Source organism: Coregonus lavaretus, assembly GCF_964263955.1.
Source record: "Coregonus lavaretus genome assembly, chromosome: 23".
NCBI classification, from domain to species: Eukaryota; Metazoa; Chordata; class Actinopteri; order Salmoniformes; family Salmonidae; genus Coregonus; species Coregonus lavaretus.
Window position 1 is genome coordinate 35,849,710 of NC_140010.1, and position 25,674 is coordinate 35,875,383.

Below are 25,674 nucleotides of genomic sequence, written 5' to 3' on the forward strand. Positions count from 1 at the left end.
TTTTGTTACGTTACAACCTTATTCTAAAATTGATGAAATTGTTTTTTTCCCCCTCATCAATCTACACACAATAGCCCATAATGACAAAACAAAAACTGGTTTATTTAAATTTGTGCAAAAAACCCCCCGGAAATATCACATTTACATAAGTATTCAGACCCTTTACTCATTACTTTGTTGAAGCTCCTTTGGCAGCGATTACAGCCTCGAGTCTTCTTGGGTATGACGCTAAAAGCTTGGCACACCTGTATTTAGGGAGTTTCTCACATTCTTCTCTGCAGATCATCTCAAACTCTGTCACGTTCGGTGGGGAGCGTCGCAGCACAGCTATTTTCAGGTCTCTCCAGAGATGTTAGATTGGGTTCAAGTCCGGGCTCTGGCTGGGCCACTCAAGGACATTCAGAGACTTGTCCCAAAGCCACTCCTGAGTTGTCTTGGCTATGTGTTTCGGGTCGTTGTCCTGTTGGAAGGTGAACATGTGAACCTTCACCCCAGTCTGAGGTCCTGAGCACTCTGGAGCAGGTTTTCATCAAGGATCTCTCTGTACTTTTCTACTTTAATCTTTCCCTCGATTCTGACTAGTCTCCCAGTCCCTGCCTCTGAAAAATATCTCCACAGCATGATGCTGCCACCACCATGCTTCACCGTAGGGATGGTGCCAGGTTTCCTCCAGATGTGACGCTTGGCATTCAGGCCAAAGAATTCAATCTTGGTTTCATCAGAACAGAGAATCTTGTTTCTCATGAGAGTCTTTAGGTGCCTTTTGGCAAATTCCAAGCGGGCACTCGTGCCTTTTACTGAGGAGTGGCTTCCGTCTGGCCACTCTAACATAAAGTCCTGATTGGTGGAGTGCTACAGCTCTAGGAAGAGTCTTAGTGGCTCCAAACTTCTTCCGATTAAGAATGATGGAGGCCACTGTGTTCTTGGGGACCTTCAATGCTGCAGACATTTTTTGGTACCCTTCCCCAGATCTGTGCCTCGACACAATCCTGTCTCCGAGCTCTACGGACAATTCCTTCAACCTCATGGCTTGGTTTTTGCTCTGACATGCGCTGTCAACGGTGGGACTTTATCTAGACAGGTGTGTGACTTTCCAAATCATGTCCAATCAATTGAATTTACCACAGGTGGACTCCAATAAAGTTGTAGAAACATCTCAAGGATGATCAATGGAAACAGGATGCACCTGAGCTCAATTTCGAGTCTCATAGCAAAGGGTCTGAATACTTATGTAAATAAGGTATTTCTGTTTTTTATTTGTAATACATTTGCAAAAATGTATAAAAACCTGTTTTTGTATAGTCATTATGGGGTATTGTGTGTAGATTGAGGAAAAAAACTAATTTAAGAATAAGGCTGTAATGTAACAAAATGTGGAAAAGGTCAAGGGGTCTGAATACTTTCCGAATGCACTGTATATAAAACACAGGAAAATCAAATTCTTGACTACACTGGGCCTTTAATATTAAGCTTTTATAAGCAGAATAAACTTAACACTATCGAGATAATGGTGTAAAATCGTCACAATTAGATCATTTTAATTGTTACATTTGTTTTTATTCAACTGATCTGTTGGGGTTCAATACAGCCTTTGTGGGAAGGACACACATCGATTATGGTAGCATTTAATTAAGGGCTTTAGACAGTACTGAACACGCACACAAAACATTCAAATAAATAAGAAAAAACAACATATCACCTGTTTCACTAGGTATGTTACTCTCATGCATTGGCCATGAGACGCATGCATTTGACCCTCTTCTCACGACACACCTCATATCTCACACATTGAAGAATACTGCTTTTATTTTTCTAATTAGTCCATTGTTTAGTCAATGTGTTATTTTCTCAACTGTGCTCCAAATTGTGTTAAAATCAGAGCATCTGCGCCTGCAATTTAACATCACAAGCCAACCATTTATTTCCTGAATATGCAAGGTAAGATGGACACATTTGACAGAATTGTATATATTTTATTGACTCTTTCAAACATATATTTTATATTATTACCCTGGAGAGCATTTACCATCTACAATAATTACAAAGTCTCTATTAGGAAATTAGTTTCACGTGAATGTATGTCGGAATCTGTCTTTTCACATTTGTGCTTAAAATCTCTGTGCTCACAAACACCCGTGATACAACTTTCACAGATTGACGCCTTTGTCCATTCATTCCAGGTGTCCTCCAGCATAGCCAAATGCATGTTTGTTTATGGTATTAAAAGGCATAATAAACCTTCTTTATGCTTTGCTCTTTTTGCAGTTCTTCAAAGCATCGGCCAGGGCAGCCAGTGCCATGTCTGCATTGGTCTTCTGGCAGTTGTATCCCATCAGACCCACGCGTATCACCTGGGGTGAAACAAAATGGTGGACACATCACTGAGAGAGCTCACATGAGAAATACAACCATCAAATAATTGCTCAAGACACCCCAGTAAGCAAAATAACGTTGAAAATATGTCTTATACGGACGTCAAAAGCACATATTTTCTAGACGTTGAAATCAGGTGCATTTTAGGTGCTGAATGAAAGGGAAAAATACATATTTTCCGGACGTTGAAAATATGTCATTTACAGACATTGAAAATGTGTTTTTCAGTCATTGATTCTATGGCCAAATTTCAACTGCTATACATTGTCAATTAAGTATGTATCACAATAATAGTTTATCACGCCTCTTAATAAAAATAAATTTAAAAAGCAGCCAACGGAAGATTGCAACAAGATACACTACAGTACCAAAATTATGTGGACACCTGCTTGTCGAACATCTCATTCCAAAATCATGGGCATTAATATGGAGTTGTTCCCCCCTTTGCTGCTATAACAGCCTCCACTATTTTGGTAAAGCTTTCCACTAGATGTTGGAACATTGCTGCAGGGACTTGCTTCCATTCAGCCATGAGCATTAGTGAGGTCAGGCACTGATGTTGGCCGATTAGGCCTGGCTCGCAGTCGGAGTTCCAATTCATCCCAAAGGTGTTCGATGGGGTTGAGGTCAGGCTCTGTGCAGGCCAGTCAAGTTCATCCACACCGATCTCGACAAACCATTTCTGTATGGACCTCGCTTTGTGCATGGGGGCATTGTCATGCTGAAACAGGAAAGGGCCTTCCCTCGGCCATGGAAACCCATTTCATGAAGCTCCCGACAAACAGTTATTGTGCTGACGATGCTTCCAGAGGCAGTTTGGAACTCGGTAGGGAGTGTTGCAACCGAGGACAGACGATTTTTATGCGCTTCGTGCTTCAGCACTCGGCGGTCCCGTTCTGTGAGATGTGTGACCTACCACTTCGCGGCTGAGCCGTTGTTTCTCCTAGATGTTTCCACTTCACAATAACAGCACTTACAGTTGACCGGGGCAGCCCTAGCAGGGCAGAAATTTGACGAACTGACTTGTTGGAAAGGTTGAAAGTCACTGAGCTCGTCAGTAAGGCCATTCTACTACCAATGTTTGTCTATGGAGATTGCATGGCTGTGTGCTCGATTTTATACATCTGTCAGCAACGGGTGTGGCTGAAATAGCCGAATCCACTAATTTGAAGGGGTGTCCACATGCTTTTGTATATATAGTGTATGTATTATTGCTCCTATCTATCACATGCACTTATGTTAGCTTTTTCAAAAGCTTTAAAACTAGCAGCGATAATGTTCAAAATAGTCCAACATACAGAATGAAATAACTGACCACTTCATCTACAATAACATTCTGAGTAACGGTTGCTATGACTGTGAAATGTTGTTGTTTCTCTGTCTTAGTTGAATGCACTGACTGGACTGTGTCTTCGGAAAGCATTCAGACCCCTTGACATTTACCGCATTTTGTTACGTTACAGCCTTATTCTAAAATTGATTAAATATTTAAAAAAATATCAGCAATGTACACACAATACCCCATAATGACAAAGCAAAAACAGGCTTTTAGAAATGTTTGCAAATTTACTGACTCGAAATTGAGTTTTTAGATTTTTTAAAAACAGAAATATCTTATTTACATAAGTAATCAGACCCTTTGCTAGGAGACTCGAAATTGAGCTCAGGTGCATCCTGTTTCCATTGATAATCGTTGAGATGTTTCTACAACTTGATTGGAGTCCACCTGTGGTAAATTCAATTGATTGGACATGTTTTGGAAAGGCACACACCTGTCTATATAAGGTCCCACAGTTGACAGTGCATGTCAGAGCAAAAACCAAGGAATTGTCCATGGAGCGCCGAGACAGGATTGTGTCGAGGCACAGATCTGGGGAAGGATACCAAAAAATGTCTGCAGCATTGAAGGTCCCCAAGAACACAGTGGCCTCCATCATTCTTAAATGGAAGAAGTTTGGAACCACCAAGACTCTTCCTAGAGCTGGCCGGCTGGCCAAACTGAGCAATCGGGGGAGAAGGGCCTTGGTCAGGGAGGTGACCAAGAACCCGATGGTCACTCTGACAGAGCTCCAGAGGTCCTCTGTGGAGATGGGAGAACTTTCCAGAAGGACAATCATCTCTGCAGCACTCCACCTTTCAGGCCTTTACGGTAGAGTGGTCAGACGGAAGCCACTCCTCAGTAAAAGGCACATGACAGCCTGCTTGGAGTTTGAAGAAAAGTCACCTAAAGACTCTGACCATGAGAAACAAGATTCTCTGGTCTGATGAAACCAAGATTGAACTCTTTGGCCTGAATGCCAAGTGTCACGTCTGGAGGAAACCTGGCATCATCCCAACGGTGAATCATGGTGGTGGCAGCATCATGCTGTGGGGATGTTTTTCAGCAGCAGGGACTGGGAAACTAGTCCGGATCGAGGCAAAGATGAACGGAGCAAAATACAGAGAGATCCTTGATGAAAACCTGCTCCAGAGCACTCAGGACCTCAGACTGGGGCAAAGGTTCACCTTCCAACAGGACAACGACCCTAAGCACACAGCCAAGACAACGCAGGAGTGGCTTCGGGACAAGTCTCTGAATGTCCTTGAGTGGCCCAGCCAGAGCCCGGACTTGAACCCGATCGAACATCTCTGGAGAGACCTGAAAATAGCAACGCTCCCCATCCAACCTGACAGAGCTTGAAAGGATCTGCAGAGAGGAATGGGAGAAACCCCCCAAATACAGGTGTGCCAAGCTTGTAGCGTCATACCCAAGAGGATTCGAGGCTGTAATTGCTGCCAAAGGTGTGGACCTGATCAAAATCTGAGCAAATCATAGTCTAGGCTATGTTTCACCAAGTTTGAACATCATAGTTCAGTACAGTAGAGCACAGTAGAACACAGTACATTACGATACGGTACAGGACAGTCAAGTTTTATTCAGTAGAGTACAGTTTAGTTCAGTAGAGTTAGAGTAAAGTAGGGTACAATACAGTATACTCTACTTTTCTTTACTGTACTCTGCTGTACTCTTCTGTGCTGTCCAAACTTGTGAAAAATAAATGTCTATGATTGGTTCAGATCTGAACCAATTATAGATGTCTATGTTTGGGCTAAATCAAGGCCGGACCTAACCAAATCTGAACATTTTATATTTTAGTCATTTAGCAGACACTCTTATCCAGAGCGACTTACAGTTAGTGAGTGCTGGCCCCCCGTGGGAATCGAACCCACAACCCTGGCGTTGCAAACGCCATGCTCTACCAACTGAGCTACATCCCTGCCAGCCATTCCCTCCCCTACCCTGGATGATGCTGGGCCAATTGTACGCTGCCCCATGGGCCTCCCAATCGCGGCCGGCTACGAACCAGGATCTCTAGTGGCACAGCTAGCACTGTGATGCAGTGCCTTAGACCACTGCACCACTCGGGAGGCCACTGAATGTCTATGTTTGGGCCAAATATAGGCCGCTCCGGATATCTGTGGACGTTGAAATCAAGGCCGGTCCGGACCGCACCAAAAAAAGATGGAGGACCAAAACAAGAGGTCCAAAAGATGTCGCCTGATGTCAAATGCTTAGTGGGACAGCCTTGACAAAAACAAGGTGCTTTCTTCTCTACATCGGTAGTCTAACCATCCAATTTGTGCTACATACAGGGTTTCAACTCCCATATCAAATGCAATGGTTAATAAACAGATTCATGTTAGTACTTACAGTGAGGGAAAAAAGTATTTGATCCCCTGCTGATTTTGTACGTTTGCCCACTGACACAGACATGATCAGTCTATAATTTTAATGGTAGGTTTATTTGAACAGTGAGAGACAGAATAACAACAAAAAAATCCAGAAAAATGCATGTAAAAAATTTTATAAATTGATTTGCATTTTAATAAAGGAAATAAGTATTTGACCCTTCTGCAAAACATGACTCAGTACTTGGTGGCAAAATGCTTGTTGGCAATCACAGAGGTCAGACGTTTCTTGTAGTTGGCCACCAGGTTTGCACACATCTCAGGAGGGATTTTGTCCCACTCCTCTTTGCAGATCTTCTCCAAGTCATTAAGATTTCGAGGCTGACGTTTGGCAACTCGAACCTTCAGCTCCCTCCACAGATTTTCTATGGGATTAAGGTCTGGAGACTGGCTAGGCCACTCCAGGACCTTAATGTGCTTCTTCTTGAGCCACTCTTTGTTGCCTTGGCCGTGTGTTATGGGTCATTGTCATGCTGGAATAACCATCCACGACCCATTTTCAATGCCCTGGCTGAGGGAAGGAGGTTCTCACCCAAGATTTGATGGTACATGGCCCCGTCCATCGTCCCTTTGATGCGGTGAAGTTGTCCTGTCCCCTTAGCAGAAAAACACCCCCAAAGCACAATGTTTCCACCTCCATGTTTGACAGTGGGGATGGTGTTCTTGGGGTCATAGGCAGCATTCCTCCTCCTCCAAACACGGCGAGTTGAGTTGATGCCAAAGAGCTCCATTTTGGTCTCATCTGACCACAACACTTTCACCCAGTTCTCCTTTGAATCATTCAGATGTTCATTGGCAAACTTCAGACGGGCCTGTATATGTGCTTTCTTGAGCAGGGGGACCTTGCGGGCGCTGCAGGATTTCAGTCCTTCACAGCGTAGTGTGTTACCAATTGTTTTCTTGGTGACTATGGTCCCAGCTGCCTTGAGATCATTGACAAGATCCTCCTGTGTAGTTCTGGGCTGATTCCTCACCGTTCTCATGATCATTGCAACTCCACGAGGTGAGATCTTGCATGGAGCCCCAGGCCGAGGGAGATTGACAGTTCTTTTGTGTTTCTTCCATTTGCGAATAATCGCACCAACTGTTGTCACCTTCTCACCAAGCTGCTTGGCGATGGTCTTGTAGCCCATTCCAGCCTTGTGTAGGTCTACAATCTTGTCCCTGACATCCTTGGAGAGCTCTTTGGTCTTGGCCATGGTGGAGAGTTTGGAATCTGATTGATTGCTTCTGTGGACAGGTGTCTTTTATACAGGTAACAAGCTGAGATTAGGAGCACTAGAAGCTCCTAATCTCAGCTCGTTACCTGTATAAAAGACACCTGGGAGCCAGAAATCTTTCTGATTGAGAGGTGGTCAAATACTTATTTCCCTCATTAAAATGCAAATACATTTATAACATTTTTGACATGCGTTTTTCTGGAATTTTTTGTTGTTATTCTGTATCTCACTGTTCAAATAAACCTACCATTAAAATTATAGACTGATCATGTCTTTGTCAGTGGGCAAACGTACAAAATCAGCAGGGGATCAAATACTTTTTTCCCTCACTGTATGTATAGGCAATTAGCTAGAACTTTAACATTCCCCTCACACTCACCATGCCAGCGGAGGGTCCCAGGCCCCCAGTCATCTCCATATTGTGGTGCTTCATGATGTACTGCAGCATCTCTCTCCAGTTGTAGCCCTCAGGAATGGCAATGGTGGTGACGGAGGGTAGCCTAAGGTCCTGCATGTACAAAATATCACGGTCTCACATTTAGACACACACCTCTGTGAAATTCAAGACCAAGGAATTGCACCAGCCATGAAACTAGAGGATGTTAAAGTGACACTATTATTGTAAAATGTAAATTGTTTGTTGACAATCTGTCTGAAATGGCACTCTATTCCATACTGCATTACTTTATATGCAAATAGCATCTGGACAAAAGTAGTGCACTGAATAGGGTGCGATTTCAGATGCACGGCAAGTATTTTACCTTGTTCTGGATGAATAGCTTGAGCCCCATGTCTTCCAGGCCCTTCCAGAGGTACCCTGACACCTCCCTGTGTTGCCTCCAGGACTCCTCCAGCCCCTATGGGGAGACAAAGACTGGGTACTGAATGGACAGGCACAGTAAGCCTGAAACTGGTCCAAAGCTGGTAGTAAATACATTTTTCTGATGTATTTAGAGAATTAGAAGCAATGTTCAAAGTAATTAGCTAATAGGACTGCATCAGAATAAACCTAAACATGGTTTATTCATTTAGGTTATTCTTCCATTATGGAGAGCTCAGTGCACCTCATGGAGGTCTCAGTGAATCACATGCTTACCGTAAAACTTCAATTAATAGCCTGCCGTTTATTTGCTTAAATCACTAAACACAACAGGCGCTTATTAGAGACAGGCTTCTTTTTGAGCAAGGCGTCTATTTCTTTAATGCACACAGCTTTTGCTAATTTGCATAGTTAATTGTTTAATTCCAGCATTCACTTCCAACATTTTAATATATTTCTTAATTTCCTGCACTGTGTTATCATGTACACACTGTGTCACATTTATTTTGTCTTAGTATGCCTCTATTAACATTTAAAAAAATAAAAACCCTTGACAATAATTATTCTCCTCTTTGACTGTGCATTTTCGTCAGTTCTTACTTTCGCCACTAGATGGTGACCGGACGATTTATGGGGGTGTGCACTCCCCGAAGTTGTTGACTGTTTTTGTGCTTGCCAGTTAGCTAGCAGTTCTCAGCAATTTCTTACTGGCGATAAAAATGGATGACTGCCATAATTTGTTTGAGTCGTTACTGAATTATTTAATGTAACAAATCAAAGATTAAACCTTGTAAACAATTCATAGTAATTCATGGTAACCTCGTAAACAATTCATTTAGACCGAGCTGTTTATTTGAAGCAGGCATTTATTTGCTGAAATGTGTGCCATTCCCGGATATTAAAAGGGACAGGTGGCTATTTGAGACTCAGCGTTTAATTGAAAGTTTACGGTAGTCCAGTTTTGCAGGCCTACGAAGATCATGTTGCACTAAACACATCTTCTGGGCAAGCTAATTCACACAGAGCTCAGAGGAGAGACCATACAGCTGCACAGGTCCCTAACTCAAGTCTGCAGGCCATTAACATGGACAGGGCCAAGGCAGACCTTCTGAACCGACCCATTCACATGGAGGTCATAGGGGAGAGAAGGCAAGAAACCCTACCATACAGGACAATGGTGAACATGACAACCTCTAACATCTTAAAGAGGCTAAATGACATGACTGACATTCTAGTCAAACAGCATCTTTCTGCTTTGCCACAGAAGATCACTGTGTTTGTTGGAGATCCCATGCAGTACAGGTCTTTATCAGATCATTTGAACATGTAATTGAAAGCAGAACAGAAAGTGCTAAGGACAGGCTGTATTTTCTTGAGCAGTACACCAGGGGAAAGCCTAGGGGCTGTCAGCAAATGGCTCATGACAGAGGCTACCCAAAAGCTAAGAAACTGCTCAAAGATAACTTTGGTAATGAATATCAGATGGCATCTGCATTCAGCAGAAATAAGTCCCTTGGTTGGTTTACCATCAAGGCTGAAGGCCTCAAAGCACTGCAGGCCTTTGCTTTATATCTCAGAGGGTGCTGAAATGCTATGGAGGAAATGGATTACATGGAGGAACGGGATCTTGCATCCAACATAATAGTACATGAAACTTCCATACAAGCTAAGAGAAAGGTGGAGGTGCACTGCCTGTGAGCTACTAGAGCGACGGAGCAGCAGGGCAAAATGCAGTGACCTGGTTCAGTTAATTAAAAAACAAGTCAAGATACAGTATTTTCTGACCCTGTGTTTGGTAACATTCAAGAATCAAGTGTCAACTGTGACGGAGGTAACATCAAATCCAAACTTGCCAAACCAGAGGTAAAGGCTAAAACCCATAGACCACAAGTACACCTTTGCCACCAGTGTAGCAACCGCTGAGTCAGGGTTCAAGCAACAACCACAACAGACCCAGGTGAATAGAAGCTTTTAAACCCTATGTTTATCTGTCTGTCTGTTCTGCAGTGGTGGTCACACACTGGAACTCTGTCCATTACTAAAGGAGAAGTTGCACAGGGAGAAGATACATTTTCTAAAGGAGAAAGGCATCTGCTTTGGTTGTCTGACCAAGGGTCCCATGAGCAGAGACTGTAGTAGGCCTCTCATATGGAATGTGTGCAACTAACCCCACCTTAGTGTGCTTCATATGGAGCTAAAGAAAAGAGGAACAGGAACACTCAGAATACCTGTGAGCAGTGCACTGGTTTCGCTTCATGCATGTGGGTATATTGAGCCGGTGAAGAGGAGTTTGTTCTATCCATCATACCGGTTCATGTGAAATCCAGCAAAGAAAACAAGGTATTGCTAACATATGCATTCTTATACCCAGGTAGCTCAGCAACATTCTGCACCGACAAACTGGCTCAGCAGCTGAATGTTACAGGAACAAGAAGGAACGTCCTGCTGCGTACCATGGGTCAGATAAGGCTTGTCAGAGGTGAGTCGGCTTGACACCAACAAGTTCATTAAACTACCTGAAGTTTGCACTCACAAAAACCTACCAGTGACAAAGGAAACATCGCCAGACAAGATGAGCTGTCCAAGTGGCCATATCTGGGCGATGTTAAGCTGTCACACATACATGCTGACATTGGATTGCTAATAGGAACAAATGCATCACAAGTAATGGAGCCCTGGCAGGTGATCCATAGACAAGTAGAAGGCCCGTATGCTGTCAAGACCCTACTATGATTGGGTGGTAAGCGGTCCACATAGAGAATGCAGTAGCATCTCCTTGATCAACCTGCAGGACCCGACTAGCCACTGTGACACTGATTTCAGTGAGAAAGTGGAGAAGTCTGAAAGGTCAGAGCATAGCAAGTTTGCCAGGTGGTGAAGCAGTTGACAACAACTCTGAGGTGTAGAGTGCAAATCAAATCAAATCAAATCAAATTGTATTGGCCACATGCGCCGAATACAACAGGTGCAGACATTACAGTGAAATGCTTACTTACAGCCCTTAACCAACAGTGCATTTATTTTAAATAAAAAAAGTAGAATAAAACAAAAAAGTGTTGAGAAAAAAAGAGCAGAAGTAAAATAAAATAACAGTAGGGAGGCTATATATACAGGGAGGTACCGGTGCAGAGTCAATGTGCGGGGGCACCGGCTAGTTGAGGTAGTTGAAGTAATATGTACATGTGGGTAGAGTTAAAGTGACTATGCATAAATAATTAACAGAGTAACAGAAGCGTAAAATGATGGGGTGGGGGGGGGGGGGGGCAGTGCAAATAGCCCGGGTAGTGAAATGAAATGAGTGAACATGTCAGCGATCAGAATGAAGCTGTTGTTGCAGTTTTCCCTGAAAAGAGGAAAGTGGAATCCAAGGATAAGACTCCTCCAAGAAAGAAAATGCTTCATGCTGACAACTTGAACGCGGCAAAGAGGGATAAAGACATCAAAAGTTATTTGACGTTGTTATTTCCCACAGAGGAAGAGTTACCAAAGGCTCTCAAGTGTAATGGAGAAAAGATCCTGGACAAGCAGAACACTCCATTTGCAGTAGCATAAGAGGACCTAAAGAAAACCAAGGTGACAAAAGGTGATTGGTTTCCTGAAGGTGTTGGTAACCCAAGCAAACAAAATGTCCATGTGGAGTTGATTGCTGAAAAAGTACTGAAGGGACTGATATACATGGCCGTGAGTATCACAAAGCAATGGCAAACAGAGGAGAATAAAAGGAGAATCTGTGACCCAAGATTCCTCTGGAGGCCTGGAGAGAAAATGGCAGACTTGGAAATGATAACATCTAGCAGCCAAAAAGAAAGTGACAAGTTGAATCCAGTGCCAGAAGATGGACTTTTGAAAGTGGAAGAATATCTGGATACAGCAGCCATGCCTGAGAGTGGAAGGTTGGTGAACAGAAGAAGGCACTAAAACAGGTTAACTGAAGAGTCCTGTCTCCAAAAGCCTACTGCAAGAATCCACTCAGATGATTATGGACTGACCAACAACAAAGGCTATGCATACACCCACACATTTTGGCAAACATGTTCAGATAATTGTTGTTGCCTCACGTTACATACAATAAGGGGCCGGTATGTAAGAGCCAAATAGCAGGTTTTGTTATTTGTATAAATTAGAATTCTGTTATTGTTTATATGCCATTCTGTTTATTTGTCATATTGTTTGACTGATATTAATCACTTGTAAGTGTCTATGCCTCCCTCTGCAGGCTGGAGATGGCTTAAATAGTCATGGGTACAGAGGCCTACTGGGAATGGCTGGCTGGAGCCCATACTGTCTTTTGACCGTGCTTCCTTTGTCTCTGTGATATTGTTTGATTGTTTGATCCAATAATGCTCAAGTTACAGCTTAAATATCTTATTTTTATCCTCATTATTTTGATTTACTTTTTGTAACATTTTGTAGCCAAGATATGGAATAAATGTAACCTTATTTTTTATGGCAAACAACATGTGGACATTTTATTTCTGGATTCATGGACTACACACGTCAGGAACAAATGGTCAGCTCATTCTCCACTGTGGCTATAAGAAAAAGACAATAGGATTTTAAGATTGTTATAAATAGCCACTATACCTTCTCAGCAAGAATAGCAAGACTTTCCCTCAGGGAAAATAACCCAGACACTGGTCCTGTGTGGTGATATCTGAAACGGGGCAAAATGAAAGATTGTTATTAATTTATTATTAATTCACCAAGTTAGGATGGGAGATTTTCTCATAATAAAGTACTGTTCATTGAGAATACTGTAGACTTACAGTCTGGCTGGTTGACCATCATTTCCCCAATAGTTAGACAAGTGGGTCATGTCAAAGAGATAGGACACTGGTTTTGTTTTCCTGTTGAACATCTTTTGGCTGTTTGAGGGTTTCAAGAGGAAGTGTGTCAGTCCACATTTCTCAAAATTCAAACATTCACTTGGTCTCCGTTCAATCATTCTCCCTCTTTCTTCCCTCACTCCTACAACACACACACACACATGCACACATGCACACAAACCCACACAGAGTCCTCACCATGCTCTTTCATTGAAGGAGATGGGTGCTGTGCCAGGGGGTGCATTCAGGGCCTTTTGAGAACCAGTGTACAGGATGTCAATATCTACAAAGACAAGAAAATGATGACAACATCATACACCCATACACAAAGACAGACATACTGAAAATGAAATAGGTGTCTGAAGCTGTCTTACTCTGCTGGTCCATGAAAATAGGCGTTGCCCCAAGAGATGCAACAGTATCCACAAGAAACAGTGTATTGTGTCTGAGGAGAGAGAGGAGAGAGGAATTTAGGGCTTGAATGTGAAGCTGTGGTCATCATTGTCTCATCAGAAGTGTGAACTGAGAGAAATACAGTGGAGATATGCTGTAGTATGTTTTGAGATGGAGCGGAGTCTCACTTGCGGCAGAGGTCTCCAATGCCATCGACGGGGTGGGCGAGGCCAGCAGAGGACTCTCCATGTGTGAGGAAGAACAGAACGGGCTTGTGTTTGGCCAGGGCCTATCGATAGACAGGAGATAGGCAGTCAAATAAACTAAATACTTTTGGCACTAAATGCCCTCCATTGTTAGAGCCCTTGCCATGTTGCCTATATGAACTTAATATATAGGCTCTATGACTGTAATCATGGCTGGCTCTAGCCTTTTGGGGGCCATAAGTGAGATTTGGTTGGGTGGCCACCCCATTTTTTTTATGGATTGCCAGTGTTAATTTACAAAAAAAGCATTTGTGTTTAGTGAGTCAGCCAGATCAGAGGCAGTAGTGATGACCAGGGATGTTCTCTTGATACGTGCATGAATTGGACCATTTTCCTGTCCTGCTAAGCATTCAGAATGTACTGAGTACTTTTGGGTATCAAGGGAAATGTATGGAGTAAAAAGTACATTATTTTATTTTGGAATGTAGTAAAGTAAAAGTAAAAGTTTTCACAAATATAAATAGTAAAGTACATTTACCCCCCAAAACTACTTATGTAGTACTTTAAAGTATTTTTACTTAAGTACTTTACACCACTGAATTTCTAAATACCCCCAAAAAACTACTTAAGTAGTACTTTAAAGTATTTTAACTTAAGTACTTTACACCACTGAATTTCTAAATGGTTCACCCAATATTGATGAAAATACCCTCAAATTAAAGCTGACAGTCTGCACTTTAACCTCATAGTCATTGTATCATTTAAAATCCAAAGTGCTGGAGTACACTGTCCAAATACTTTTGGGGCTCACTGTATAAGTAGAATTGGTCACAGGTGAGGGTTGGTAACCCTGAAGTTGCCGAGGAGCCTGTATTGAAACATGTATTGAACAAGCTCTATGTGAATGCTACTTTGGTAGGCCTAATGCATTAACAAACAATTACCTTTTCAATTTCTTCATTGCTGAAAATTCCACCTGGTGCTTTTACCATCGTGTGAACATTGGCACCTGGAATAATGCAAGATGAAAGTCTAACATCCGGACAAAACAGATGTATACAAGGCCATAAACAATGTTCTCAAATTACATCAAACCGCAAACGCTGGTCTTGTTTTGAGACCGCTGAACTCGTGAGTAAAACCGTGCGTAAAACATACCCATTCTCTCGGCGATTTCAGCCACGCGCTCTCCCCATATTCCATTGACAGCCACGAGCACGCTCTCCCCGGGTTCTACGGTGTTGAAGACGGCGCACTCCATCGCTGCGTGTCCGGAGCCGCTCATTGCTATCGTCATGTTGTTCTGTGTCTGAAAAGCGTACTGGATCCCCTTCTTGATGTCGTTCATGATCTACAAGCAACGCGTCAAATTGTTGAATAAAACAGTTGTAGTTCTAAGCCTACATAGATTAATTATGAGTGGTTCATCAAATCCGTTGTCAAATGTTGATGGATCAGTTGTGAAGTGTAAAATGTGTCAAAATGCTTATTTGACGCATTCGCAATTATGCATGACTTGTTTTGATAATTCGATAAATTGTTAAAATAAAATAAAAATAAAATAAATATTCATGCACATCTCAATTTAGGAATCATAAATAATATCCTAAATGTGTTCCTTCATATTGACCATGAATTTATAAGCGCACTGAGTAGTCTAGAAATGACAGAACTGCTGGATAATGAAACCCCTCTGGCGGTGCCAAAAAGTCAAAAATAGTTATCAAACAATGAACTTATCAGCAATAGGGGTTACACATTTACCTCGAACATTTCTGGGTGCAGATGGCCGATAATTGCCCTACCACCTGCGGCTAAAACGCGGGGAGGCACGTTGGACGGTCCTGGTCCGAACAGGTAGCGGAAAGGAACCTCGAGCGGCCGGAGCATGCACTCCGGGGGCGGGATGGTCACCGAGGACATGGCGCGGTCAAGGCGCGGCTGGAGAGGCGCGCTCATCGGGAGCAGTGAGACCTCCACAGCCGCCTTTTGCGCCAGCAGCGCTCCCCGGCGAAACAAAGCCCGCTGCATCATCGTTAGCTCCTCGCTCCGGTGTTTACGACGACTGTGACTTGCACTGACAGACAGAGGGAGTTGACTTCTGGTTTTGGTGAAGATTTAAAACAAACAGGTCTTTGACCTCTTGGGCACGGAGCGTCGTGCCTCACGTCGTGGACATATAAAAACTCTGCACAGAGGTGGAATTGGCTCAAATGTTCTATAGTATATTGTCAACCACCTGCTTAGAATAGCACCAACTGTTAAAGATTGTTCACTTTAACAGACTTTTTAACATTATCGACCAATTATTAATGAGAGCATGTGATTATCATGACCATATTCATCTGAAGGCATGTGTTTCCTAGTTTGAAGGGGTGAAGTTGTAGAGGGGGTTTATACTATTACCAATATTTGCTCATTTGTTAAGAGACAATGGAATGCCTTTATTGGTAACTAGAGAGGTTATTTTACAGGTGAAATGGTTTCCCCTTGGCACAGTTTGGAAATAGGCATGCTTGGATCCAGTTGAGTTTGGTTTTGGGTTGTTGCAGGAGGTGTGTGCTCTGTTGATCTTTCCCACCCCTTGTGCTGCATTTGTTCAGGATTTTAGAGGAGTCTACCCTTTTTAAGTGAGAGGATTGGCTGAACAGAGGACAAACAAAGAGACGTGCCAACACACGTGAGAGAGTGCACATTCACTTTCATGTGTACCAAATTTAATCAATATTTCACTCTGTCTAGAGCCCTTTCCTTGAAAAGTGAGGTAACATAGCCTTTTGTGGTTATTGGATCATTATTTAAGTTGGATTTTGAGTTGGCCATAATTGAAAAACAACCTACAGTAACGTTTCCCACTGATTCATGTGTCAAGAAAAAGTCCCAGAACAACTTCATGCAGCTTATACTCAAAAACAAATGTGTTAATTCATTCATTCATTCATTGTATAAAAGCAGAGGTTTGCTAGCTGTAACCAGCTCTTTCAGTGAAGCAAACCTCAACGTTATAGAAAGAGAGAACTTTCTTCTGTTCCAAGAAGCATGCATTGTATACTGTAAAAACGGATAAGTTCTGGCTACTCAAACATTTTGAGGAAACCAATTACCTAAAAAAAAATAAGTTAAGAAACTTAAATAGCTGAAGTGAGCAGTACTACCTCCATATGAGTAATACAAATGGAGTTTTCTTGAGTAAGGTATACTTACATGTAATGCCCCCACTAAGCCACGCCTCCAATAATTTCCCAGTGTGCCTTGTCTTTTTGATTGAATTGTAGAGTTACTACCCATGACTGTATTTGCTAGTGACAGAGACATGGTTGTTGAATTCATTCATTGTCAACTCTGTGGCCTTCACGAAGTGACTTTCTAGTGACTTTCTAATCATAATTGAACCATTACATATATCATAAAACTTGTTGTTTTACAGGCCACATCAGGCCTGCAAGTAGGGTTGCAAAATTCTGACATTTAAACTGGAACAACCATTTCAGTAACAGGTGCAAAACTTCAATGATTGGATTAGTTTAGAAAAAATTATATATCTTTGTGTAGCATAACATTTAATTGATCAATCAATCAATGTAAATGCAAGAACACAGATATGAAAAACGATTCCAAAAAATCATTTGCAGTAGAGCATGCTGGGAAAAAATGTCATTTTTTATCACAACTTACAAAAATAGAGTTGGTGTGACTTCTCATTTACACTGGGGGAAAAAAAAAACGCAACATGCAACAATTTCAAAGATTTTACTGAGTTACAGTTCATAAAAGGAAATCAGTCAAATTAAATAAATAAATTAGCCCTAATCTATGGATTTCACATGACTGGGCAGGGGCGGAGCCATGGGTGGGCCTGGGATGGCATAGGGAGCCAGGTCAAACTGCTGGGGAGCCAGGCCCAGACAATTAGAATGCGGTTTTCCCCACAAAAGGGCTTTATTACAGACAGAAATACGCCTTGAGCACAACTTACTAGAAGTATTTTAGTAAAAAAATCATTGTGGGTACAATGAAGTCATTCAGTATGGGAGTTTTGACCAACTTTACATTTTAGTCATTTAGCAGACGCTCTTATCCAGAGCGACTTACAGTTAGTGAGTGCATACATGTTTATTTTTTTCATACTGGTCCCCCGTGGGAAACAAACCCACAACCCTGGCGTTGCAAAAGCCATGCTCTACCAACTGAGCTACACGGGACTAAACTTGTCGACTTAAAGGAGTTCAACGAAGGAAGGAGTAAGTTAAATAAAAGGAGTTACTTAAAGGAGTTCAAGGAAGGAGTAAGTTAAATGAAAGGAGTTACTTAAAGGAGTTCAAGGAAGGAAGGAGTAAGTTAAATTAAAGGAGTTACTTAAAGGAGTACTATAATATATGCTCCAAAAATAAATGGCTGGTTTGGATGCCCTTTGATTCACACCTTAAATTGATCAATTGAATGAGAATTCAATGTGATAGCCATAACTTTATTTTGAGAAATCCATGCAGAAACATATATAATAGGTATAACAATATGCCATCCACTGTGAATGAATGCATAGTGGACAGGATGAATAATTTAGAATGTACCTCGCTTGACGAAACAAAGTTGTGAGTTACTCGAAGTAGGGGGCAGTTGAATTGGCTTCAAGTTTGTCCAATCTGGTTTAGCTATTATGTCACAATGGGATCTTGAACGATCCGTGTGCCTCCCCCTGATGTCCCACGTGGTCAATAATTAGACAGACTGTTTATCTCTCAATGGCCTTTGCACTAGAGAGAGAGAGAGAGAGAGAGAGAGAGAGAGAGAGAGAGAGAGAGAGAGAGAGAGAGAGAGAGAGAGAGAGAGAGAGAGAGAGAGAGAGAGAGAGAGAGAGAGAGAGAGAGAGAGAGAGAGAGAGAGAGAGAGAGAGAGAGAGAGAGAGAGAGAGAGAGAGAGAGATATGTTTATTGTTAATTTCACTTTTGTTTATTATCTATTTCACTTGCTTTGGCAATGTTAACATATGTTTCCCATGCCAATAAAGCCATTCAATTGAATTGAGAGCGAGAGAGCGAGAGAGCAGGGGGTGAGAGAGAGAGAGAGCAGGGGGTGAGAGAGAGAGAGAGAGAGCAGGGGGTGAGTGGCAGGTAGCTTAGTGGGTAAGAGCGTTGTGCCAGTAACCGAAAGGTTGCTGGTTCTAATCCCCGAACCAACTTGGTGAAAAATCTGTCGATGTGCCCTTAAGCAAGGTACTTAACCCTAATTGCTCCTGTAAGTCACTCTGGATAATAGTGTCTGCTAAATGTGAGAGGAATAGAGAAAGAGACAGACAGAAAGGAAGAGAAGGGGTATATTGATTTGGTTTGGGTAAAGGGAAATCAAATGTGGCATGATCAGGAGTACTGTCAGGACATCTGTACTGTGTAACATAATCTGAATATACTGGCCCCACATGTCCAAATAATGTGCCAGCGTAACACTGTTTGTCCTGCGTAAATCATGTCGTTCCTTATCTGATTACAGAAGAGCAGACATGACGTCTGTCCATCACAGACAATTTTTGGGATCCTTGTACAGGTCAATACTGCAAAACAGGTTCACAAAATAGTGACCTTCAAACATTTGATTATTGTTCTAAGCATGTATTAGTCTTTAATATCTTATGTCTCTACGTAGCACATTTTCAACTGACTAAAGATGTTATGTAGTCGGAATCATTATTATATTAAGAGAGGAAAATAAGACATGATAAGGTGGTCATAGCTGCTTATGGCAGGTCTTACAATGCATTATAACCACATCATAATGCATTATCCATGTCGGCCTTATGTAATAGTGACAGCTGTCCAGCAGATGGGGTTGAAACATTGAGCTTCTACTACCCTCCTCAGCTTCCTCTGTGACCTGGCTCTAATTGAGAATATGATCAAGGATATTGTCTATTCAAGATGATGACTTTGTAAGTTGATTTGAGAAAGAGTTTCATTGGAATATCTCGGAAGAGAACTACAGTATCTTGAAGGGAGGAAAATCCCATTAATATATTAACTTCACAGAGATATCACTCATGAAAATACAAATACAAGAACATTGGTGACTTCTTAGAAGATTTCTAACATATCTCTGCTCTCTACTCTGTAATAGTGTTGCAGTCCAGTATAATAACACAAATCCGTCGCGATCACTAGACAAAGAAACCATATTTGCGAGAAACAATGACCCAAACTAGTGTCCACACAGCTGAATACTCAAACAACAAAGACTTAATTCACTGAACAGCCAGTGAACAGCCAGTGGATGCATGTTTGGTGTAGTACTGTAGGTGTACATGCATTGACTCGGGATACAACCTTACTCTCTACTGTTTAGCTTAGTGAGAAACCAATGAGCTTAGTGAGAAACCAATGAGATCTACACCACCTCAAAGTACTGTATCTGTGCTTTGTATAATGGGGGCAACACATGGGCCCCTGCTCATCTCCCACCCCTCCCTGCCTTTTCTTTCCCTGTCTCCCTCATTCCCTCCTCCCTCCACCCTCCTTCTCTGTGCTGCATCACTGATCTCTACTGCCTGCTCCCACTACGATGGTGCTGATGTCATCACTGACTCCCAGCAGCCTTGGTTGAGTCACCTGAGCCCTATTACTGTGGACCAACCAAAGGGCGTTCTCTTCTCTTTCTCTCTCTGAGCTCGCCTCCTGCATCCATCCAGCCTCATTCCTCTCCTCTCTCCTCCCTGTCCACTCCCCTACCCTACCCATGTCTAGCTGGCAGACAGACTGACGCGCCACTGTGTACCATGCCCTGTTGTTAGAACCCACTCATCCATAGCCCTGACTGGGGTGGTCTAGCTTTCTCTCTCGCTCTCTGTGTCTCTCTCTATTGCTCGGGGCAGATACTCCCTGGATGGATACACTGAGGGAGGCTGTTAGCTGATATCGACGGGAGGAAAAATATCAAGGAGGAACCCACTGCGGTCGTCGAATTCGAGGTGGTTAGGTAAAACTATTGAGATTTGTTCTTTTCTGATGAGACGTTTTTTGATCATGGCCTTGGGTTGACGCAGTGGGGAACCAAGGGTGGTGCTCGGCTCTTCCTCAGGGTTGTCTATTTGGATGTCCATTTTGAGGCCCTTCTTCATTATCTTGGGGCAGTAAACAAGGATCTCAAAAGGACACTGCGACAGATGTTTAGGCTATGCGTGAGGTCTGGATTATTTGCATAATGTAGGCTAAATGTGTTGTTATTCCGAAGAAAATTGGCATCCACATTATTAGACATTGTGAAACAATTGTTTTTACAGATTTAAAGAATAACCTTGGCAATAGCCTATTTAATTTAATCGGATTCACAGTCAAAATAAACAACTACATCTGATAATCATGAATTTGCCTATGTGTCGCAGGGATGAATTTATGGACGGATGAATTCAATGACATCGATATTAACAGTGGGCGAATAGCATAGCACCAAATGGAGTGATGGCCAATAGCCTATTGCTTTGACAGTGCGTTTGCATTGAGGTGCGGCAGCGCAAGATGTTGGAGATGACAATATTTACATTATGAATGTTGGGTCTTTTCGAGTGTAAACAGAAAACCACGAAGTAGGTAGGTGCATAATAACATTTGTCACTTTAATATCCTTGTCAATTATGTAATTTATGTATTTATTACATTATTTTTAGCGGGCTGTATGTTTTGTGATGCTGGCAAAAATATTTTTATTCTGACGGTGTGCACATGAAAGATATCCCTGGGGAGATTTTTTCGCAGACGCGTTGGGTTGATAGCCTATTGCTGTCTGTAGAATCAAGGAAACAAGCCAACCCATTTTGTAAGGGATGGGACATTATTTGGGCAATAGGCCTACCGACGTAGGCCCTAATTAGGCTACATACTGCTCATAAGCTAAGGCTCCAGGCAGGTGCAGTATGACAAGGCTGGAGAGTCGGCATTGTCAGCTGCAGCATTGTAGACGCACCCATTGGAATACACATCGAGGATGGAGAGAAATAACAGGAGGGATGACTATACAGATAGCCACGCTAGCTTTGCCCTCATGTCGGTGCTAGCAAGCAGGGTAGGTAGTGCTACACTGTAACAAATTGCTTTAAATTGACAAATTAAAATACTGTATTAAAGTACTGTATTACCTGTTTTGCTGTATATTTACAGCAGCATACTGTGAATTATGGTGCATTGTGGGAAAATGTTGTGGGCAGTGAAATAATCTCTGGCTCATTAACATATTTTGAGGTGCGCCTTGTAAAATGCTGTATTTGTTGCACCCATTAGTGAGAATGCTGTACACCACAGAATACAGTAGGCTACATACAATTTGTAAAATATATATATTTGTTCTGTATATTTACAGTAACACACTGGCTACTGTACTGCTAGAAATGTACTGGAATGCAGTACAAGAATACAGTGGCATTCTGTATTTTGGGAATTTGAAAGGCTGGGGCGACACTGTGTGTTAGGTAGCTAGGTAACTTGCTAGTTAGTGACACCGTGTGCTAGCTAGTTAGTTAGCAAGCTAGCACATGGTGTCGCTCCCGCCTGCTGTGTACCAGACTAGCTGGCTTAGCTAGCACACAGTGTCCTTCGCTCCCGCCTGCCGAACACCTACCCTCGCCGTTGTTAACAGAACTGCGGGAAAACAGTGCCCAACAGGCGGGGACAAAGGACACTGTCTACTGGTGTATGGCTAGCTAGCTACCATTGTCGCCCCCGCCCCATCTTCTGTGGGGTTTGTCGGCATCCAACGTTATTGTCCATTAACGCCACCTACTCTACTGGAGCGCCCTCGCCTCCCACCTGTCGTAGCATAAAAATTAAACAATATACAGTGCATTCGGAAAGTTTTCAGACCCCTTGACTTATTCCACATTTTGTTACATTACAGCCTTATTCTAAAATTGATTAAATTGTTTTTTCCCCCCCTCATCAATCTACACACAATACCCCATATTGACAAAGCAAAAACAGGTTTTTAGAAATTTTTGCAAATGTATTAAAAATAAAAAACTATATATAGAATATCACATTTACATAAGTATTCAGACCCTTTACTCAGTACTTTGTTGAAGCATCTTTGGCAGCGATTACAGCCTCAAGTCTTCTTGGGTATGACGCGACAAGCTTGGCACACCTGTATTTGGGGAGTTTCTCCCAATCTTCTCTGCAGATCCTCTCAAGCTCTGTCAGGTTGGATTGGGGAGTGTCGCTGCACAGCTATTTTCAGGTCTCCAGAGATGTTTGATTGGGTTCAGGTCCGGGCTCTGGCTTGGCCACTCAAGGACATTCAGAGACTTGTCCCGAAGCCACTCCTGTGTTGCCACTCCTGCATTGTTTTGGCTGTGTGCTTAGGGTCGTTGTCCTGTTGGAAGGTGAACCTTCGCCCCAGTTTGAGGTCCTGAGCGCTCTGGAGCAGGTTTTCATCAAGGATCTCTCTGTACTTTGCTCCGTTTATCTTTCCCTCGATCCTGACTAGTCTCCCAGTCCCTACTGCTGAAAAACATCCCCACAGCACGATGCTGCCACCACCATGCTTCACCATAGGGATGGTGCCAGGTTTCCTCCAGACGTGACACTTGGCATTCAGGCCAAAGAGCTCAATCTTGGTGTCCTTTAGGTGCCGTTTGGCAAACTCCAAGCGGGCTGTCATATGCCTTTTACTTAGGAGTGGCTTCCGTCTGGCCACTCTACCATAAAGGCCTGATTGGTGTAGTACTGCGGAGATGGTTGTCCTTCTGGAAGGTTCTCCCATCTCCACAGAGGAACTCTGGAGCTCTGTCAGAGTGACCATCGGGTTCTTGGTGACCTCCCTGACCAAGGCCCTTCTCCCCCAATTTTTGGTACCCTTCCCCAGATCTGTGCCTCGACGCAATCCTGTCTCAGAACTCTACGGACAATTGCCCTCGACCTCATGGCTTGGTTTCTGCTCTGACATGCACCGGGTGTGTGCCTTTCCAAATCATGTCTAATCAATTTAATTTACCACAGGTGGACTCCAAACAAGTTGTAGAAACATCTCAAGGATGATCAATGGAAACAGGATGCACCTGAGCTCAATTTCGAGTCTCCTAGCAAAGGGTCTGATTACTTATGTAAATAAGATATTTCTGTTTAAAAAAAATCTAAAAACCAATTTTCGCTTTGTCATTATGGGTTATTGTGTGTAGATTGATGAGAGAAAAATCAGTTTATATCCATTTTAGAATAAGGCTGTAACGTAACAAAATGTGGAAAAAGGGAAGGGGTCTGAATACTTTCCGAAAATGCCCACATGCAGGAACTCCACCGAATTGCACCCTTCTCACAAATTTGGAGGTATGCCTTGTAAGAGCCTTTACTTGTTGCACCCATTAGTGAGAGTGCTGTACCAATGTAAGTGATATGTGTTTGCACATTGTTACAACACTGTGTATAGCCATAATATGACAAATGTTTCTATTCCTTTGGCACATTTGTGAGTATAATGTTTACTGTTTATTTCTCATTATCTATTTCACTTGCTTTGGCAATGTAAACATATGTTTCCCATACCAATAAAGCCCATTGAATAGGTATGTGGTGGTAGTTCCCTAACAATTAAATGTAAATAGGGAACAGATCAGAGTTGCATCAAGTCTCAAAGCTCATCACTAAGCTAAGGACCCTGGGACTAAACACCTCCCTCTGCATCTGGATCCTGGAATTCTTGACGGGCCGCCCCCAGGTGGTAAGGGTAGGTAACAACACATCTGCCACGCTGATCCTCAACACGGGGGTCCCTCAGGGGTGTGTGCTCAGTCCCCTCCTGTACTCCCTGTTCACCCATGACTGCATGGCCAGGCACGACACCAACACCATCATTAAGTTTGCCGACGACACAACAGTGGTAGGCCTGATCACCGACAACGATGAGACAGCCTATAGGGAGGAGGTCAGAGACCTGGCAGTGATGTGCCAGGATAACAACCTCTCCCTCAACGTGATCAAGACAAAGGAGATGATCGTGGACTACAGGAAAAAGAGGACCGAGCACGCCCCCATTCTCATCGACGGGGCTTTAGTGGAGCAGGTTGAGAGCTTTAGGTTCCTTGGTGTCCACATCACCAACAAACTATCATGGTCCAAACACACCAAGACAGTCGTGAAGAGGGCACGACAACGCCTATTCCCCCTCAGGAGACTGAAAGTGTGGTCCTCTGTAGCTCAATTGGTAGAGCACGGCGCTTGTAACGCCAGGGTAGTGGGTTCGATCCCCGGGACCACCCATATGTAAAAATGTATGCGCACATGACTGTAAGTCGCTTTGGATAAAAGCGTCTGCTAAAATGGCATATTATAAAAGATTTGGCATGGGTCCTCAGATCCTCAAACATTTCTACAGCTGCACCATCGAGAGCATCCTGACTGGTTGCATCACTGGTATGGCAACTGCTCGTCCTCTGACCGCAAGGCAGTACAGAGGGTAGTGCGTACGGCCCAGTACCTCACTGGGGCCAAGCTTCCTGCCATCCAGGACCTCTAAACCAGGCGGTGTCAGAGGAAGGCCCTAAAAATTGTCAAAGACTCCAGCCACCGAAGTCATAGACTGTTCCCTCTGCTACCGCACGGCAAGCGGTACCGGAGCGTCAAGTCTAGGTCCAAAAGGCTTCTTAACAGCTTCTACCCCCAAGCCATAAGACTCCTGAACAGCTAATCAAATGGCTACCCGGACTATTTGCATTGTTCCCTCCCTCCCTCCCACCCCCACCCACCCATCCCCTCTTTTACGCTGCTGCTACTCTCTGTTTATTATCTATGCATAGTCACTTTAACTCTACCTACATGTACATATTACCTCAATTACCTCGACTAACTCTGTACCGGTACCTCCTGTATATAGCCTCACTACTGTTATTTTTTATTTTTTATTTATCTATTTTTTACATAGCACTTATTTTCTTTAAACTGCATTGTTGGTTAAGGGCTTGTAAGTAAGCATTTCACTGTAAGGTCTACACCTGTTGTATTCGGCGCACGTGACAAATACAATTTGATTTGAACATTTGATTTGATTTGAGTGTTTAGCCATGTCCTTTTGTTGCTTAAGGCCTCTACAAGTGATATAAAACACCAAATATGAATTGGTACGCTTATATATATAAT

At 42.8% G+C, this 25,674-nt stretch overlaps 2 protein-coding genes across 8 annotated transcripts in view; one reads left to right on the plus strand and one right to left on the minus strand.

The window, feature by feature from the left end:
• Positions 1-1,611: 1,611 nt before the first annotated feature.
• On the minus strand, positions 1,612-15,723 carry LOC311098970 (alanine--glyoxylate aminotransferase-like). Its single transcript, XM_084139541.1, has 11 exons — positions 15,332-15,723; positions 14,726-14,918; positions 14,512-14,576; positions 13,550-13,650; positions 13,343-13,413; positions 13,167-13,251; positions 12,909-13,007; positions 12,727-12,796; positions 8,084-8,179; positions 7,702-7,830; positions 1,612-2,351 (listed from the first exon to the last, which is right to left on the minus strand). Exons 1-11 carry the CDS (start codon positions 15,599-15,601, stop codon positions 2,244-2,246), a joined length of 1,287 nt encoding a protein of 428 aa, XP_083995667.1. The 5' UTR covers positions 15,602-15,723; the 3' UTR covers positions 1,612-2,243.
• Positions 15,724-20,234: 4,511 nt separating this feature from the next.
• kif1ab (kinesin family member 1Ab) overlaps positions 20,235-25,674 on the plus strand; it is a 49,896-nt gene continuing 44,456 nt past the window's right edge. For all 7 annotated transcript variants that reach the window (XM_084139600.1, XM_084139594.1, XM_084139595.1 and 4 more), the window contains exon 1: positions 20,235-20,530. The gene's annotated coding sequence lies outside the window, so the exon portion shown is untranslated. The remainder of the gene's footprint in view (positions 20,531-25,674) is intronic.